General features: G+C 50.0%; 1 protein-coding gene across 1 annotated transcript; it reads right to left on the reverse strand.

Moving 5' to 3' along the window:
- Nucleotides 1-987: 987 nt before the first annotated feature.
- Nucleotides 988-8,365, reverse strand: SBDS (SBDS ribosome maturation factor). The gene is made up of 5 exons (XM_051635526.1): nucleotides 8,186-8,365; nucleotides 7,708-7,837; nucleotides 6,771-6,971; nucleotides 5,387-5,551; nucleotides 988-1,252 (listed from the first exon to the last, which is right to left on the reverse strand). Exons 1-5 carry the CDS (start codon nucleotides 8,311-8,313, stop codon nucleotides 1,124-1,126), a joined length of 753 nt encoding a protein of 250 aa, XP_051491486.1. The 5' UTR covers nucleotides 8,314-8,365; the 3' UTR covers nucleotides 988-1,123.
- Nucleotides 8,366-18,680: the final 10,315 nt, after the last annotated feature.

Raw genomic sequence — 18,680 nt, forward strand, 5'->3', positions numbered from 1 at the left:
TGGCCTTCTTGGCCACCAGGGCACAATTGCTGGTTCATGGTCATCCTTCTGTCCACCAGGACCCCCAGGTCCCTCTCCCCTACACTCTTCTCCAACAGGTCAGACCCCAACCTGTACTGGTGCATGGGATTGTTCTCTCCCAGATGCAAAACTTGACACTTGCCCTTCCTGGATTTCATTACATTTCTCCCTGCCCAGCTCTCCAGCCTGTCCAGGTCTCACCGGAAGGCAGCACAACCCTCTGGTGTGTCATCCACTCCTTCCAGTTTGGCGTCATCAGTAAACTTGCTGGCAGTGCCCTCTGTTCCCTCAGCCAGGTCGTTGATGAATGTATTGAATAGTACTGGTCCCAGTACTGACCCCTGAGGGACTTCACTATATACAGGCCTCCAACTAGACTCTGTCCCATTGACCACAACTCTCTGACTTCTTCCTTTAATTTTAATTATTTTAATTTATTTATGTATCTAGAATATATAGATAGTTCATTTTTATTAATGTAACTAAATATATTTTACGAATAAGTTATTTGGAGAACATTTTCTCTGTCAGCAAGTATTGTATCCAGTGAAGGAAATACTCAAGTGGTCCTTTGAAGTACTCTGATTCTCAAGCTGCTAATTACAGAAGTCTACCTCAGTTTCCATACTGCTAAGACACCAGTTTAGACACAATCCACACTTCACACCTGCTTAAAAGTGAAAATGCAGGTCCCTTTTCTCCAGATTCCTCTCCTCCTCTACAAACCCCCCCCGAACAACCTGTGCCACCTTCCACTCAGCACTGACAATTCAAAGTAAAGATGATTTGCACCGTATCAGTCTCTCTGCAACAGCAACCCCTAAGGTCCACCACAGCAGGAAGAACTTCATACCAAGTCTCAATTCAATCCTCATTAGTGCAACTCTGACACAAAATGTTCCTACAGCCAAACCCATTTGTAAACCAAGCAGGTGTCAAATTATAAAAAAACACTGCACAGAAAAATTCCAGCAGATGAACATCAGAAAATATTTGGCAGCAAGAGACTGGAAAAAACATGAAGGTCTAGCAGAAGAGAGGGGGTAATGCCAATCATCTCGCAGGGTGCTGTTAAAGTAGAACTGCTCAAGGATGGGTTCTGTTATTCCAGCTTTTCATCTCCTTCCTCCACGTCCTTCAGACTGAGCACTTCCAGTGTTCCCTTCCCTTTTGTCTCACTCCGAATCAGCTCATCAATCTCTCTGAAGCAGCCAGGGTCAATAAGGCACACCTGAAATAGGTCACATCTTATCAGTCAATCAGAGAACCACAGAATGTTTGGGGCTGGAAGGGACCTCTGGAGATCAAGTCCAACCCCCCTGGCAGAGCAGGACGAAATCTAGGGCAGGTCACTTGGAAAGGCAACCAGACAGGTCCTGAAAGTCTTCAGAGAAGGAGACTCCACAAACTCTCTGAGGAGCCTGTCCCAGGGCTCTGTAACCCTCACAGGAAAGAAAGTTGAGGTAGAGCTTCCTGTGCTTGAGTTTGAATCCGTTGCCCCTTGCCCCTCATCCTATCACAGGGCACATGTGAAAAGAGGTCCCCTCTAGACTGAAAAGCCTCAGGTCTCTCAGCCTTCCCTCCTAAGGCAGGTGTTCCAGTCCCTTCATCATCCTCAAGTAATAAGGCTGGATTTTTCTTAGCCCCATTTCAGGGTGGCAGTGCTGGATTAACATCTGCACTCAATTATCTTAAAAGGCTTTTCCAACCAAAACGATTCTATGGCTTTAAGTTCCAACAGTAATTTTAATTTTAAACAATTACTAAAAGGGATTTTTTAGGGTTGATGAGAGATTTTTGTCCGAGAATCTTTCCAAAGAAATTCTGCAGTTCCAGTTACCAACACTGGATGTCTCTTGACAGCTGGATTGCTGGATTCTCATATCTTCTCAGAGATTTTTACCAATACCAAATCTTGTTCTAGCACAGACCTTTTTTCAAACAAAACTAATGAACACCTGTCAAAATACAGGTTTGATTCACAAATAAGAGCCCCATTCAGAGAAACTTATCAGAGTCGTAGGAGAGTCCCTGCTAAGAGAAGTTATGCTGTGATCCTCCCCAGCCTGCAGCAGCAACCTCCACATAACAATGGCTACTTTCAAGCTGCAAGAATTGTTTGAAATTAAAACCTACAAACTACACTTGATTTAGAATCTCTGGTAAATTTGCAGCTTATCTGAACAACTCATATCACCTTCTAGTGAGCTGTACCAGTGTAGTGAAATAATTATGAAACATAAGCACTTAAGAGACTGTAGAAAGGTCTTAAAACTAGAATTGAAGGGGGGCAGGGGTAAAACTGGGCTTACTGGAGAGGAGCCAGAGAACAGCATGCCAGCACCAGGGGGAGGGATCCCAGATGGCAGTGATCACTCCAGCATCAACACTGCAACCCATTGGGGAATAAACCAGGCCAACCAGAGTAGTAAAATGTGCGACAGCTGTCCCCAAAAATGAGAACCAAAAGATCAGCCACCTGAAGTGTCTGTACAAACACACAGCCTGGGAAATGAACTGGAGGAACTGGAGCTCCATACCCAGTCAGATAGTTATGGTATCATAGGAATAACTGAAACATGGTGGGATGATTAACAGACTGGAGGGCCCTGAGAGATGGTCCAGGCTGTTGTAAAGACAGGCAGGGGAGAAGAGGTGGAGGAGTTGCACTCTGTGCTGAAGAAAACCTTGGATGCATGTAAGTCAGCTGTGGTAATTGTGGTAGCCCTGTTGAAGGCCTCTGGGTCAAAATCTGAGGGGCTGTCTCCAAGGGTGACCTTACAGTAGGCATCTGTTACCCCCAAAACAAGACTATGTGACCTATGAAGTGACACTCAGGTCACTCAGGCAAGCTTTGGGTCAGCACAACCTGTTCCTGATGGGAGACTTGAACTACCCAGACATTTGCTGGAGGAACAACATTGCAGCTCACCTGACATCAGCCAAGTTCCTGGAATGTGTAGCAGACTGCTTCCTCACACCAATGTTGGATGAGCCAACCAGGAATGGGGCACAGCTGGACTTACTACTCACTGACCAAGAAAACCTGCTCTGTGGTATCTCTTTTAGTGACAGACTTGGCTGCAGTGACCACAGGATGATGGAGTTTGGGACACTGTTGAGCACCATGAAGGTTAATTCAAGAACAAAGGTTTTAGATTTTAGAAGAGCAAACTTCAGCTCCCTCTGGGCTCAGTTGGAAGGGATCCCATGGGAAGCTTCTATGGATGGTAAAGGAGCTACTGAATGCTGGGAGTTTTTCAAGAACACAGGCTCATGTCACCCCATCTATAAGAAGGGTCCAAAAGAGGACCCAGGTCCACCCACTAGCCTCACTTCAGTCCCTGGGAAAGTCACAGAGCAGATCCTCCTGGGGACTGTCACAAGTCAGCTGAAGCACGTGACTGGGAAAAGCCAATTTTACCAGGGGCAAATCATGCTTGACAAATCTGATCACCTTCTATGACTAAGTGACCTGATTGGTTAATGCAGGGCAAGTGGTGGACATTGTCTACCTAGACTTCTCCAAGGCTTTTGACACAGTCCCCACAGACTCCTCGTGGAGGAACTGACTCATTAGGGCCTTGACAAGTGGTTTGTGTGATGGGTGGGGAACTGACTGACAGACCGTACACAGATGGTAACAGTAAATAGTTCCTCCTCAAACTGGCAACTGGTCACAAGTGGGGTCCCCAGGGATCGATACTGGGCCCAGTGCTGTTTAATATCTTTGTAAGTGACCTGGATGTTGGGATCAAGAACACCCTGATGATATTTGCTGATGGCAGCAAGATGAGTGGAGAGGCTGACACTCCAGAAGGGAGAGCCACCCTCCAGGATGACCTAGACAGGTTGGAGTGGTCCAGCAGGAACCTTATGAAGTTCAATGGGGAGAAGTGTAAGATCTTGCACCCAGAAACACATCACCCAGGAGCACAGTTCAGACTGGGATCCACCTGGCTGGAGAGCAGCCCTGTGGAAAGGGACCTGGGGGTCTTGGTGGGTAACAGGCTCACCATGAGTGCACAGTGTGCTGCAGGGCAAAGAAAGCCACCAGGAGGCTGGGCTGTACCAACAAGGGCATTACCAGCAGAGATCAAGAAGTCATCATCCTGCTCTATTCGGCCCTTGTCAGACCACACCTGGAGCATTGGGTTCAGTTCTGGTCCCTGCTCTACAAAAAGGATGGGACAAGCTGGAGAGGGTCCAGAGAAGGGCCACAGGGATGATCAGAGGACTGGAGAATATGCCATATGAGGAGAGGCTGAGAAAACTGGGTTTGTTCAGCCTGGAGAAGAGAAGGCTCAGGGGAGAGTTCACTACATGTTCCAATACTTAAAGGGTGGCTCTCAAGAAGATGGAGACTTCCTATTCACAAGGAGTCACATGGAAAAGACAAGGGGTCATGGGCACAAGTTGCTGCTGGGGAGATTCCAACTGGACACAAGAGGTAAATTTATCTCCATGAGGACAGTAAAACATTGGAATAGTCTCCCAAGGGAAGTGGTGGATTCTCCCACACTGGACAGTGTCCTGGTTTGAGCCAGGATTAAGCCAATTTTTCTTTTCACTGATTTTTTTTTCCTTCAGTAAGCTTTCTTTTAACTAGCAACTGTGTGTTCTGCTAGGCTGATAAGACAGTGGAATGTTTTTCTAACTACTAAGGTTTCAAGGTTACACCTTCACTCCGCCGGCTCAGACACTATGGGGAGATCTCTGACCCCCCCGTGGGAGGCTGAGTTAGACAGACAGCAAAATTGGCCACAGATATTCCATTCCATATATCTACGTAAGCTCAGAGGAAGGACAGAGATCATAGAAGACAGCTTCCTTCTTCTTCTCGCTCTCTCTTCCGTCCATGGCCGGCGTCCGGGGAGGACTCTGCTCATCCATCACCACCGACCCTTAGGCTCGAGCTCTCCTGACCCTCATAACTCTCCGCTTTCTCCAGCAGCGGCTCCGGGATTCCTCGGGACTCTTTCCAGTTCAGGGGAGTGCTGTGGGAGTTGCTGGGGGTGGGGGGAGGCGAGAGGTTTTTGCCCATATCTGAATATATCTGTATATAATTGTATATATTTTCTTATATGATTCATTAGTGTTTTAATTAAAGCTGTGTAGTTTAGTTTTCAATCCAGCCAAGTCTCTCTTTTTTTCTCTCTCTCCTTCCCTACCTGGGTGGGGTGGGGAGGGGATCGAGAGCATTGTTGTCGGACCTGAGTCAAACGGTGACAGTTTGAAGTCTCAGCTTGACAAGAGTGCTGAGCCACCTCATATCAACTACAGTAGTACCTAGAAAGGTTGGACCAGATGATCCTTGAGGTCCCTTCCCACTTGGCATTTCATGATTCTATGATTTGTCACTTACAATTTCCAGATGTTCATGGAAGTCTTCATTCTCAATAACTTTAATCAGTGGCTTAAGCTTCTCTTTCAGTTTCTTCCCCTCCTTTGCTGGAAGAATAAATCGCAGCCTCATGTGAGCCCGTTCAATTTGCATGGTCTCCTTTAACTGTCTGATCACTTCCAGTGCCTACACAGACATGAAGCAGAAACAGCATTTACAGACCTGCTTAAAAACACTCACGCAGATCAAAAACTCAAATCCTTTCCATTTGCTTCTGACACATTTCTCAGTACTGATCTCTTCCACTCTGCTCCAGGGAGTTTGCTATTACACTGTGTTGGTCAATTAACAAGGACAGAGTTTTTGCTGTTGTTGATCATGTCAAATACTTAAAAACTCTCTCCGGAATAACGTCAAGTAGCAGCTGTACTGCAGAAAAACAGGAACCAATGTGACTCAAATGCAACGCCTGCCTGATTTCCCACCTCAATTAAAATGATAAAAGCTTTACCCCTCTTCCAGGCATACCACTGTGGGTGCATCAATCAGTTTCCTTCTCCCTTCCCTCAATGGTCAGAAAAAAACTGCAGGAGTTTCAGATGCTGTTTGCATCCAGCACCCACCTGCTGGCAGCTGAGTGACTGTTCTGTGGTCTGCAGAGCACAGGGCAGTGCGGAGCCCTCAGAGGATGCTGGCAGAGAATCACAGAATCAACCCGCAACACTCTGTGACAGGGACCTCTGGAGATCAAGTCCAACCCCCCTGCCAGAGCAGGATCAAATCTAGGGCAGGTCACTCAGAAAGGCATCCAGGCAGGTCTTGAAAGACTCCAGAGAAGGAGACTCCACAGCCTCTCTGGGCAGCCTGTCCCAGGGCTCTGTAACCCTCACAATAAAGAAGTTCTTCCTCATGTTGAGGTGGAACTTCCTGTGCTTCACTTTTAATCCATTGCCCCTCATCCTGTCACAGGGCACAAGTGAAAAGAATCACAGAATCGTCAAGGTTGGAAAAGACCTTCAGGATCATCAAGTCCAACCATCCACCCTACAACCCCTAACCAATAAACCATCTCCCAAAACACGTGTCTACCTGTTTTTGTAATGTCTCCAGGGAAAAAGAGCTTGTCCCTGCCTTTCTGACCCCCAGCCCTCTTGTATTTATAGACATTAATTAGATCCTCCCTCAGTCTTCTCCTCTCTATACTGAAAAGCCCCAGGTCTCTCAGCCTTTCCTCCTAAGGCTGGTGTTCCAGTCCCTTCATCATCCCTGTAGCCTCTGTTGGACTCTCTCCAGTAGATCCCTGTCCCTCTTGAACTGGGGAGCCCAGAACTGGACAGAACACTCCAAGTAATCACAACTGAAGACAACAGCTTTGAGCACAGGCTCATTCGGTGAGAAAACCAACCTGCTGCTTCGTGCTCTTGTGTGGTTTGACAGAGTAGTGAATGTCCTTCATGGCTCTTTCTATCAGGATGACGGTGTAGGGCCGCTTGGTGTCAGGATTCACACATTTGTCAGCCACGATGGTCGCAATGTCTCTGAACATCTGCTCCAGCTGCGTGTGGCGCTCTTTGTCCGACACCTGCAGCTCCCCTTTTGATAGAATCTGGACAGGAAAACATTGAAAAAAACAGTTAATAAACATCACAGATTTCACCAAAGAGTGAACTCCTAGTAACCGTACTAAATTTTACAGTTGCTTGAACTGTTCAGTTAGACATGAGCTGCAGAAATTGAATAATTGAATTAATAATGTATATATTGAGACCAGACAATGCTGGGAAGATTTCTGGGAAAAAACATCCCACAGAAACACTAAACTACAAAAAGAGACACAGCTTTGCTCAACTTCACGTCACCAACAACTCTACAGTTTGTAACCAGCCCAGAAGAACTAAGAAATTAAATCTGCTCTGAACATTTAACTAGACTTTCCAAAGTAACCACAGTCCCCTCCCTTCCCCTACATTCTCAGTAATACATCCTAAGTGAGAAACTCTTCAGAACTGGTAAACTCTCTTTCCCTTTCTGCAGAAATCAGTGCATCCAAGCTGTGTTATACAGAACATGCTGAATCTCTTCAGTCAAATACATATATGACATTTAAAACTATATCACGGAGTTATTACTTTTTATCCACTTTTTAACAAATCATGGAGTCAGATTGCTCAAAATAAATAATAAACAATAACAATTAACAACTCTTTTGCTTCTAGCAACAGTACACCCTGCAAAATGCTTTTCATGCCAAACCAACACACCAGTTTCGTGACTCCTGGGTAAAACAAAAGTTTTCTCCAAGCTTGGATAAAGCAGGTAGCTGCAAAGTGGTCAAAACTTACCATCTTACAGATTTCTGTTTGGTCATCTGTCCCAAAGGCTTGAACAAGATCTTCCTTCTTTGCCACCTGGCCTTTGGAGACATTGACAAACACCGTGTGTGTCTGCAGGACCTCGTCGAGATCTTTCTCCCTAGAGAGTTCCCAGAGTTAGAAAACTTGTTAAATCATACATACTAGAAAAAAAACGCACGGGTCTTTAGAAAGGAGGAACAAGTCTCGTCGCCAAGGTATGAATCACCGGAGCCGGAAACTTCTGCTACCAAAACGTCCCTCCCCGGGAAGCAGCCGGGGCGCTGCACAGCCCGGGGGGCGCCACGCGGGCCCCACCCCCGGCCGGGGCTCCACAGCCGGGCCCCGCGCGGCGCTTCTCCCGCACACCCGCGCCCCCGCCCGGGCCTGCAAGCCCGCACCGCAGCGGGCCCCGCGCGGGCCTCCCCGCCCGCCGGGCCGCCCCCGCGCAGCCCCAGGCACCACTCACGCTCCGCTGCGCCAGCCCATGACCTTGTTGCGGTAGCAGGCGATTTCGAAGCGCTTCCCGCCGCGCCGGGCCCGCACCACGGCGACGTTGGTGAGGCGGATCTGGTTGGTGGGGGTGAAGATGGACATGGCGCCCGCCGGGCTCCCGCGCCCGCCGGGCTCCCCCGCCCGCCCGCAGCGCGGGGCGGGGCCGCCCCCCATTGGCCGCCGCCGCGCCCCGCCCGCCCCCGGCGCTGCGGGAAAAGCCGTCCGGGGGGAAACGGGGGGGCGGCCGGAACGGGCGGGCGGGGCGGGGGGGATAACCGGGGGGGGGGGGGGGGGGGGGGAAATCACCGTGATAACCGTGAGGCCGTCACGGCTGCGGGGGCGGCTCTGGGAGGTCGGTGTGAGGGGTCTGTCTCGGGGGGCGGGCGAGCGCAGCGCAGATATTAAACGGGGGGCCTGGGGGGGGGGTCAGGCCCGGCGGGCGGTGCGGGGGCTGCGGGGCGGGGGGCGCGGGAACCCGCGCGGCTGGGGCCCCTGGGGGGTCTGCGGCTGCGGGGGGGACACACGCACCATGGCGGGCGCTGGAGGCCCCGGGGCTGCCTCAGGGGGTCCCTTCAGCTCTGGTCATGTGGGGGGGGGGGGGGGGGGAAGAAGCTTTTGTCCTGTTGGGAACAACCCCGGGAAAAGAAGGCGAACAAGGTTTGCAGCCTCGTGGGAAGACTCCGTTCCTGTGCTCGTTTGGTGGCTGCAAAACCGGGATCTGGTTGGACTGCAGAGAACGGCAGCAGGGGCTCAGCTGCATTTCTCAGCCTATAAGTGTCACGACAAGCCTTATTTAAACTCTTAAATGTTTTTTATGAGCTAGGTAATCACAGCAGCTGTGTCATGATGTCTCCTGAATTTTCAGGTTGGTGGTGAGCAAGCTTGGTTCTGCACCAGATCTCGCCCACGTGACAGAATTCTGGAAAACGACTTTCAGTTGAGTCCAGGTTTCAGTCTGGCCCTGAAACTCAGCGTCAAAGCTGTTGCTGTAATCAGTATGGTGTTTAATCTGTACAAGCCAGGGTTGTGTTCAGCAGCAAGCTCAGTGGAGAGGATCTCCCCCTTGAAATGGAGCTTTTTAGCTCTGGAGAGCTACATGTGTCAGTTCTGTGCCAGTGATACAGTGAATGTTTTATAAGGACTTTACTTTCTGACACTTGCACAGCACAAGTATTTTCTGCCTTTCGTTTTAACAGAACCTGCTCTAAGAAGAGTTTGTACGACTGTCTAAAATGGTCACTCTGATACACAGATGAAACAGTTTACACACCTCTGAGGAGGTGAAGACTCTATCATTCAATTCTATTTTCTTGTCTTTGGCAGAAACTTTTTCTGCAGAGCCTGAGTGTAGCTGAGGGCATGAGTCTGTGGGTCCTGTATAGTTATGTTCTTGTGTGCTTATCCTAAATTACTAGTGTAAGAATCTGTTCTTGCCAAATCTGTGCTTTATTCTGGATTTAGATGTCTCAAAGCATATGTGGAATTTCCTTTATACTTGCCTGGTGTCCTTATGGCTGCACAGATTTTACATGTATTCTGCTGCTGCTTTTGGGATCAGTGTTTGGATCGTCGTTCAGTTCATCCCCACCAAAACCAAAAAGAAGGTAACTTGTGTCTGAAGAAGCACTTGTGTCTGAGGAGGCCTCCAACTCTGTGAGGCGACGAGCTGCTGGGTGAAGGTCCCTGCTGGTGCAGTGAAATGTGCTGCTTCCCTGCAAGCCCCCCAGGGTCACTGCAAATCCCTGGTGTCCTTTGGTTTACCTAATGGTTCTAATCCTCAGTCTGGATGGTCTTGTGCTTGTGGGGAACTCATTGTTTCTCTGATGTCAGAGCAGGTCTCAGCTGAACTTCTCACTGTCTTCCTGAGAGAACGTGTCACTTCAAGTAACTCCCTCTGCTTGTGCCCGGTGCTTTTCAGGTGTCTGTGCATTATTATGATGAGGTTGGGCTGGTTTTAAGGAGGGGCGTGGGATTAGGCTGTTAAGGAAGTTAAAACCCTCTCCTACAGGTGAGTGAAATTCAGCTGCCGGAGGGAGGTGGGAGGTTCTCAGGTTCAGCTGGATCCTGTTCTCCCTGATGTGTGAGGTGAGTGTGTTGTAGCATGGCCTGGTTCAGAGGAATGTTGACTCTTGTGTCTATCTGGGAATAAGAAGCTAAAATGCTTCTACTGTGGCATTTGCCTAGTGTTGAGAGTCTGGTCACAGGATCTCTGTGTTCAGTGTGTTTGGGAAAATGGGGTTAGCTTCAGAAGGGATTGACTGAAGATGGACCACTGGTGTTTTAGGATGAAAAATCCAATGGGAATCCCTCTTCTGAAGGAAGAGAAAACCAACTAGTAAATGCCTCTGCCACCCTGCAGGCAAGGGAAACCTGTGTTGCTGGGGTGATGATTTTCCACGGGTCTCAGACTGGCACAGCAAAGGTAGAAGTTACTTTTGTTCTCTCATGTTTGAAGTTGTGCTGGTTTGGTGGGATTTTTGGTAGCAGGGGAAGGCTCAGGTAAGAAGCTGAGAAGCTCCCCCTGCTCCAAAACCAGACAAGGAGCCATTAGAGGGACAATAGATGAACCTCTGCCATTAACATATGAAATAACTGAGATAAGGAGCCGTTAAAAAGAGCTGGAGAGGCAGATCAGTGGTTGGTGAGGAAGAAGGGGAAGAAGGTGCCCAAGCAGAAGTTTCCCTGCAACCCATGGTGAGATGGCAGGTGTGCCCCTGGACTCATGGAAGAACGTGGTGGAACATTCCCTGAAGGTGCCAGGAGGGGTGGACTTGGATTTTGCGGCCAATGGACTCGGATTTGCTGCCAGTGGTGTCAGATGCTGCTGCTGTGGAAGCCCCTGGGGCTTCCCCCTGGCCCCCTCTTCCTGAAGCACCTGTGATTCTGTGGGCAGCTTGAGCAGCTCTGGATCTGGTGGGAAGGCCTCATGGAGGAGAGGTTCGTGGAGGACTCTCTCCCATGGGAGGGACCCCGTGGGGAAGCAGGGCAGGACTGTGGGGAATCCTTCCTGAGGAGGAAGAACCAGCAGGAACCACCAGACTGTGAAGTGACTCTAAACCCCATCCCCCTGTGCCTGGGGGGAAGGAGGGAGAGAAACTGGGAACAAAGGGATTTGGGCCCGGGAAGAAGGGCAGGGTGGGGTAATGTATGTAAGTCCTGCTGGGTGTGTCTGTGTCCTGTGGGCATTGATTAGTGTGAAATTAAATTACTTCCCCAAGTTGAGTATGTTTTGCCCGTGACCTTGACAGTTCAGGAACCCTCCTTGTCCTCTGTCTCGACCCATGAGCTTCTAGTTGGGTTTGTCCTCCCCTTCCCAGTGTGTGTGTGAGGGGGGGAGTTAAGTGAGCGGCCACGGGGCTGGTTCTTTGTTGTGTTGGGCAGAGTTGATTTCAGATTCAAGTATGTTGCTTGCCTTAGGAACACTGCACTGGGTAAACATCTGCAAGTTCATCAAAGTTCATTAGCTCACTAGAAGGCGTTGCCCAGCATGGAAGATAAGTGCAAATTATATACAATAACAATTTTTCTACTTCTTTGAAGTGGGGCATGGAGTAGAGACTTAGGAAGCTTAAAGTTTACTCTTATTTTGCTAGCAGGTCTTCTTAGAGAGTGGTGCTGTTGTAGGTGCTTTCTCAAATTTAATTGATGTATGCCAATGTAAAATCATTATTCATTAGAATTCATGTAACTCTTTTTTTCAGACAGTCTACTTTATTTTTAATATGAGGGATTATACGTCCAGTGTCCAGTTCTCCTGTGTCATTGTTCTTTCTGTGCTGGGAGAAGTCTTGTGCCTGGGCATAGCGGGGGTTGTTCAGCCCTTATGGTAGTTGAGTTGAAGAGACTGATGATCATAGAATCTGTGATAACTTTCTATTTTCCTTTTTCAGAGATTTGCCAAAGGTCTGACTGAAGCAGTTACTGCAATTAATTTGCCTGTGGAAGTCATTAGCAGCACAGACTTGTCAGAGTTGGAAGGCACCTCATCCAAGTCCAATCTCCTGGACTGCATTCAGGTAGGTCTTGAACGTCTCCAGAGCAGGGGACTCCACACCCTCCCTGAGCAGCCTGTCCCAGGGCTCTGTCACGCTTGCTGTAAAGTTTTTACTCTTATTTCAGTGGCACTTCCCATGTTCCAGCTTGTGCCCATTGCCCCTCACCCTGTCCGTGGGCACTACTGAGCAGAGTCTGGCTCCATCCTCCCTGCACCCACCCTGAGATACTCACAGGCATTAATAAGCTCTCTCAAGCTCTCTTACAGAATCTGTAGTCCTCTCATGTAATGTGCAGCTCTCTTACCAAGCCCATAGGTGTCTTTATAAAGTGTGAAGCTCCCTCATAGATCCTCTAGCTTCTTATATAGTGTTCTCTGCCGTATAGCCTGTATCTCCTTTATATAGTGTTCAGCTCTCCCATAGCACCTGTAGCTCTCCTATAGAGTGTGTAAATCTCCTATAAAGCCTGTAGGAATCTCACATACTGTGCAGATCCCTCTCTAGAGCATTTAGCTCTCATATGTTGTGCAGCCCTCCTATGGAGCTTGTAGGTCTTCTATATAGTCTGCAGCTCTCCTGTAGAGCCTGTGGCAGAGCTATACAGTGTGCAGCTCTCCTATTGATCCTGTACATCTCTTATATAGTGTGTCATTCTCCTATAGAGCCTGTAGCCCCCTTACATGATGTGCAGCTCTCCTATAGAGCCTATAGCTGTCTGACAGAGTGTGCAGCTCTCCTGCAGAGCCTGTAGTACTCATATAATCAGCTCTCTAATCAAGCCTATAGGTGTCTTTATAGTGTGAATCTCCCTTATCAATTTTCTAGCTCTCTTACATATTCTGCTCTGCTATGGAGCCTGTACCTCCCTTATATAGTGTTCAGCTCTCCTGTAGAGTGTGTAAATCTCATACAAAGCCTGGAGGATCCTTATGTTGAGGTCTCCTATGTATCTCTTACAGATCTGTAGGTCTCTTATGTAGCGTGAAGCTTTTCTGTAGAGCCTGTACTTCTTTTATAGGCTGCAGTTCTAGAGAAACTGTAGCTCTCTCACATAACATACAGCTCTCCTATAGAGCCTGTACCCCTCCTGTACAGCATGGAGCTCTCCTGTAGAGCCTTAAAAATCTCTTCTATATTTTGCAGTTCTTCTACGGAGCCTTTAGCTCGCTTACATAGTGTGCAGCTCCCCTGTAGAGCTTGCTGCTGTTTTATAGAGTCATAGAATGGTGAAGGTTGGAATGGACCTTGGAGATCATCAGGCTCCCAACTTCCCTGCCGTCAGCAGGGACACCCCCCACCGGACCCGGCTGCACAAGCCTCATCCAACCCGCCCCTGCGCCCTCCCGGAGGGAGCAGGGGGAGCTGCGGCGCCGCGCGCCCCTGCCCGGGACGCCCGGGGGAAGCGCTGCGGCGGTGCTGCCGCCGCTGGGCCGAGGCCGGTACTGCAGCGCGCGGCTCCGGGACGGCGCATGCGCAGCGGGCGCTGGGCGGGGGGATTGGCCGCAGGGCTTTCCCAGCCGGGCGGGCGGGGTGTTCGGGGCAGAAGCAGCGAATTTGAATGGAGGGTGGCTGTTTAGTGTCAAGTAGGCCTGATTTGGCGTGTAAGAAGGGGAGGCTGAGAGGAGACCTCATTGCTCTACAACTGCCTGAAAGGAGGTTGTAGGGAGGTGGGAGTTGAGCTCTTCTCTCAAGTGAGTAATGACAGGACCAGAGGAAATGGCCTGAGGTTGTGCCAGGGGAGGGTTAGACTGGATATTAGAAAGAATTTCCTTACCCAAAGAGTGGTTGGGCACTGGAACAGGCTGCCCAGGAAGGTGGTGGAGTCACCATCCCTGGAAGTGTTTCAAAGAAATGTAGATACAGTGGTGAGGGACATGATTTAAGCACTGAGCGGGTAGATGAGGTTATGGTTGGTGGATTTAGGTGATGGTTGGACCTGATGATCTTCAAGGTCTTTTCCAATCAGGATGATTCTGTGATTCTAAGAAAGTCAGTAAATTTGAGGGTCAAAACGGCCAATTTTGGGAGTCTAAGTAGGCCAGTGAGTGGCAAATGGGCCAATGTGGGGGTCCAGATGGGCAGTTTTGTGAGTCTGGATAGGCTATGTAGTGGAAAAATGCACAACTTGGGTGTGAAAAGTGTCAGTGTTGAGACTAATATGGGCAATTTGGGGTTTAAATAGATTATTTAAGTGCAAAAGGAGCCCATTTTGGGGTCAACTTGGGCAAATCTGTGGTCAAAAAGGCTTAATTTTGGGGTCAAAGAAGGCTACTCTAGGGGCAAAAGGGCCAATTTGGGGGTCAAGAGGATCAATTTTAGGGTCAACACCAGCATTTCTCAGTCAAGTTGGCCAATTGTTTGGCTCAAAGCTGACTATTTAGGGTCGAGTAGGCCAGACTTGGGCTGAAAATGGGCCAATTTGGTAGTCAAAATGGGCAGTTTTGGTATAAAACCTTGCTTAATCTGGGTGGTCTCCCTGAAGTCTTTTCTTCTTCAGGCTGAATACCCCAACTTTCCCAGCCTGTCTCCAGAGCAGAGCTGCTCCAGCCCTCAGGTCACCTCTGTGGCCTCCTCTGGACTTGCTCCAACAGCTCCATGTCCTCCTTGTGTTGGGGACCTCAGAAAAGGACCCAGCTCTGCAGGGGGGCATATCTCACAAGCATGTTCTTAGCATGGTCATGCACAGTTGGGCATGTTCTGGGGCCTCAGGGGTGGTGGAAGTGGCATCAGAGGCTCTTAGTGTGTTTTTAGCGTGTTGTAGTATCATTTACCCTTCTCAACAGGTCTGTAATGTGCCCTTGGCACATCCTTCACATGTTTAGCTTTTCTTTGCATGACCATCGTGTGTTCTTCGCATGTTCATGAACATGGGTCACATGTGCACCCTGGGAGTTACCTGGGGGTGGCACAGGGGGAAAAGTCACTTGGTGGTCACATGGATGTCACATGGGGGTCACATATTGGTTGCTCAAGGACAATGGTGGGGGGGTCGTCACCCAGGGGTCACACAGGACTGGTGGATACATGGGGGTGGCTATGGGGAGGGTCACTGGGGGGTCACAAAGGTATTACAAAGGGGTCATGTAGTGGTCATGGGGGTCTCTACTCCTTCTGCTGAAGTACTTTCACCTGATGGGCCAGGGGGGGCATGGTGTGAGTGGTGGGGAGTTGGAGGGGACCCAAGTGTTCAAAGTGTGACCCAGGCACCCAGGGGGGCTGAGTGGGGGGTCCCTCACCCAGTGTGCCCAGGGGGGCAGGGTGTGGATGGTGGGGGAGCAGTGGTGCAGGTTGAGGACCCCCACGCTGAGGATGAAGCAGAGTGTAAGCAGCACCAGGGTACCCTGTCAGGTACCACCTGACCAGTGGCACTGCCAGCAATGTGGCTGGGAGTGGGGGAGGCGGGGGGGACTGAGGACCTCAGAGACCACCTAGCTCCACTCCCACCATGGGCAGGGACACCTCCCACCAGACCAGAGTGTCCCCAGACCTGTCCAACCCACCCTTGGGCACCTCTAGGGATGGGGGAACCATCTTGAAGAGCATCTGGGTGGGCTTCAAGGTCCCTTCCCACCCAAAGCAGTCCATGATTCTATGAAACCGAGGCTGGTTTGGCTGGAAACTGTTGTGCAAATGCCTCACGTAAACACCCTGTACAATCAATTTCAGTGCACATCCTTTGTGCAATCTCCACTGCAAATCCTTGTGCAACTCCCCCACCCCCCCAAGTGTGTACCGGGGAGGGGGGGCCAGGTAGTAGACCCCTTGCAACCAGCAGGGGTTGAGCGTGATGGAAATGAGGACAGTCATGATGTAGAATGAGGGTTTGTGCTGCAGCACCGGGTAGAAGGTGACTTCCTCATGCAAGGGCCTCCTGTGGTGCCACCCGGCTCAGTGGCATAGCTCCCACTGACTGGGCCTAGTGTGACTACATGTCCTTGTGCAGAACCTTTGGAGAAGTGGGTTGTCAGCTTCTGAGGAACACCAAGATACAGTGAAGTTCTGCAAGGGGAAAATGAGAAGGGCCAAAGCTCAAGCAGAGCTCAACTTGGCCACTGTGGTTAAAGACATGAAGAGGTTTTTTTTCAGTAGATCAATAGAAAAAGGAAGACCAGGGGCAATGTTGGCCCACTGGTGAGTGAGCTGGGCACCCTAGTGGTGGAAGATGCAGAGAATGTGGAGTTACTGGTGCCTTCTTTGCTTCAGTCTTCGCTGCTAAAGCTGTCCCTCATGAATCCCAGACCCCAGAGGCAAGGGGAAAGGTCTGGAGAGAGGAAGACTTCCCTCAGTAGAGGAGGACCGGGTTAGAGACCATTTGGCCAAACTGGACATCCACAAGTCCATGGGCCCTGTTGGGGTGCACCTGTGAGTTCTGAGAGAACTGGCAGGTGTTTTTTCTGGGCCACTCTCCATCATCTTTGAAAGGTCATGGAGAACAAGAGAGATGCCTGAGGACTGGAGGAAGGCCAATATCACTTCAGTCTTCAAAAAGGGCAAGAAGGAGGACCCAGGGAACTACAGACCAGTTAGTTCCTGGGAAGGTGATGGAGGGAATTGTTCTGGATGTCATCTCTAAACACATTGAAGAACAGGGAGTTATTTGGAGTGGTCAACATGGATTTACCAAGGGTAAATCATGCTTGACCAATCTGTTAGCCTTCTCTGATGACATAACTAGTTGTCTGGATGAGGGGAGAGCAGCAGATGTCATCTACCTTAACTTCAGCAAGGCTTTTGACACTGTCTCCCATAATATCCTTATTAGGAAACTCAGGAAGCGTACGTGTCCACTGCATGACGGATTGACAGGTGGTTGAATGACAGAGCTCAGAGGGTTGTGATCAATGGAGCAGGGTTGAGTTGGAGACCTGTAGCCTACAGTGTTCCCCAGGGGTTAGTACTGGGTCTGGTCTTGTTCAACATATTAATCAATGACCTAGATGAGGGGACAGAGTGTGACCTTGGCAGGTTCCCTGATGGTACAAAACTGTGAGGGGTGGTGACACCCCAGTGGCTTGTGCTGCCATCCAGTGTGACCTGGACAGGCTGGAGAGCTGGGCAAAGAGGAACCTAATGAGATTTAACAAGGGGAAGTGTAGGGTCCTGCACCTGCGGAGGAAGAGCCCTGTGCACCGATATAGGTTAGGGGTGGACCTTCTGGAAAGCAGCTCTGAGGAGAAGGATCTTGGAGTCCTGGCAGACAATAAGTTAACAATGAGCCAGCAAAGTGCCCTTGTGGCCAAGAATGACAATGGGATCCTGGGGTGCACAAGGAAGAGCATGGCCAGTAGGTGGAGAGGTCATTCTCCCCCTCTGACCTGGTGAGGCCACATCTGGAGAACTGTGTCCAGTCCTGGGCTCTCCAGTTCAAAGGAGACAGGGACCTGCTGGAGAGAGTCCAGGGGCAGGCAACAAAGATGACTGGGGGTTGGAGCGTCTCCCTGATAAGGAAAGGCTGAGAGAGCTGGGGCTGTTCAGCCTGGAGAGGAGAAGGCTGAGGGGAGACCTTATTAATGCCTGTGAGTACTTCAGGGTGGGTGCAGGGAGGATGGAGCCAGACTCTGCTCAGTAGTGCCCAAGGACAGGATGAGGGACAACGGACACAAGCTGGAACATGGGAAGTGCCATTTAAATAAGATGAAAAACTTATTTGCTATGAGGATGACAGAGCCCTGGGACAGGCTGCCTGGGGAGTTTGTGGAGTCTCCTTCTCTGAAGATGTTCAAGACCTACCTGGATGCAGTCCTGGGTAATGTGCTCCAGGAGACCTGCTTTAAGCATGGGGGTTGGACTTAGATGATCTCTAGAAGTCCCTTCCAACTCTCACAGTTCCGTGATTCCATGAAAACCCCGCATGTGGCCCCCATCCTCATGCAACGCTCTTTGGGATCTCCCAACCTTGTGCAAAACCCCTTGGGACTACCTTACCATCATGAGAAATCCCTCTGTGACCAGTGCCTTGTGCAAAGGCCTTTGGGCTCCCCCCCATGCAAAACAGCTGTAGGACTCCCCCCACTTTCATGCAAAGTCCCCCTCATGCAAAGCCCCGTAGGGCCTCACCCGGAGAGTTGGGGAAACCAGGACCTGGGCCCCCTTCCAAGATCCTCCCAGGACCCTCAGGCACAACCCTGACTTTCCTTCATTGTTGGGGGAGGGAACGAGACCTGAGCATCTCCCCAGGACACCTGTACTCCCATCTCACCAAATTCACTTACAAATTCCAAACGTTGGGCCATGGATCCCAGGCACAAGGTGCCAGACCTGAAAGCTGCAGCTGGCTCTTACCATCTCCATGCACTCCTTTCCAGGCCCCACCAGCCCTGGGGCTCCAGTCTTGCCTTCACACCTAGAAGTCCAGTTGTTTGAACACCCACACTCCTGGTCTCAAAAGTTCACCCCAAAATTCCAAGCATCCAGCCATTGCTCTCAAAGACAACCTGCAAGGCCTGAAAAATGTTGCTGGCCCTTACCTTCCTC

This window comes from Apus apus, chromosome 18, assembly GCF_020740795.1.
Source record: "Apus apus isolate bApuApu2 chromosome 18, bApuApu2.pri.cur, whole genome shotgun sequence".
Lineage (NCBI taxonomy): Eukaryota > Metazoa > Chordata > Aves > Apodiformes > Apodidae > Apus > Apus apus.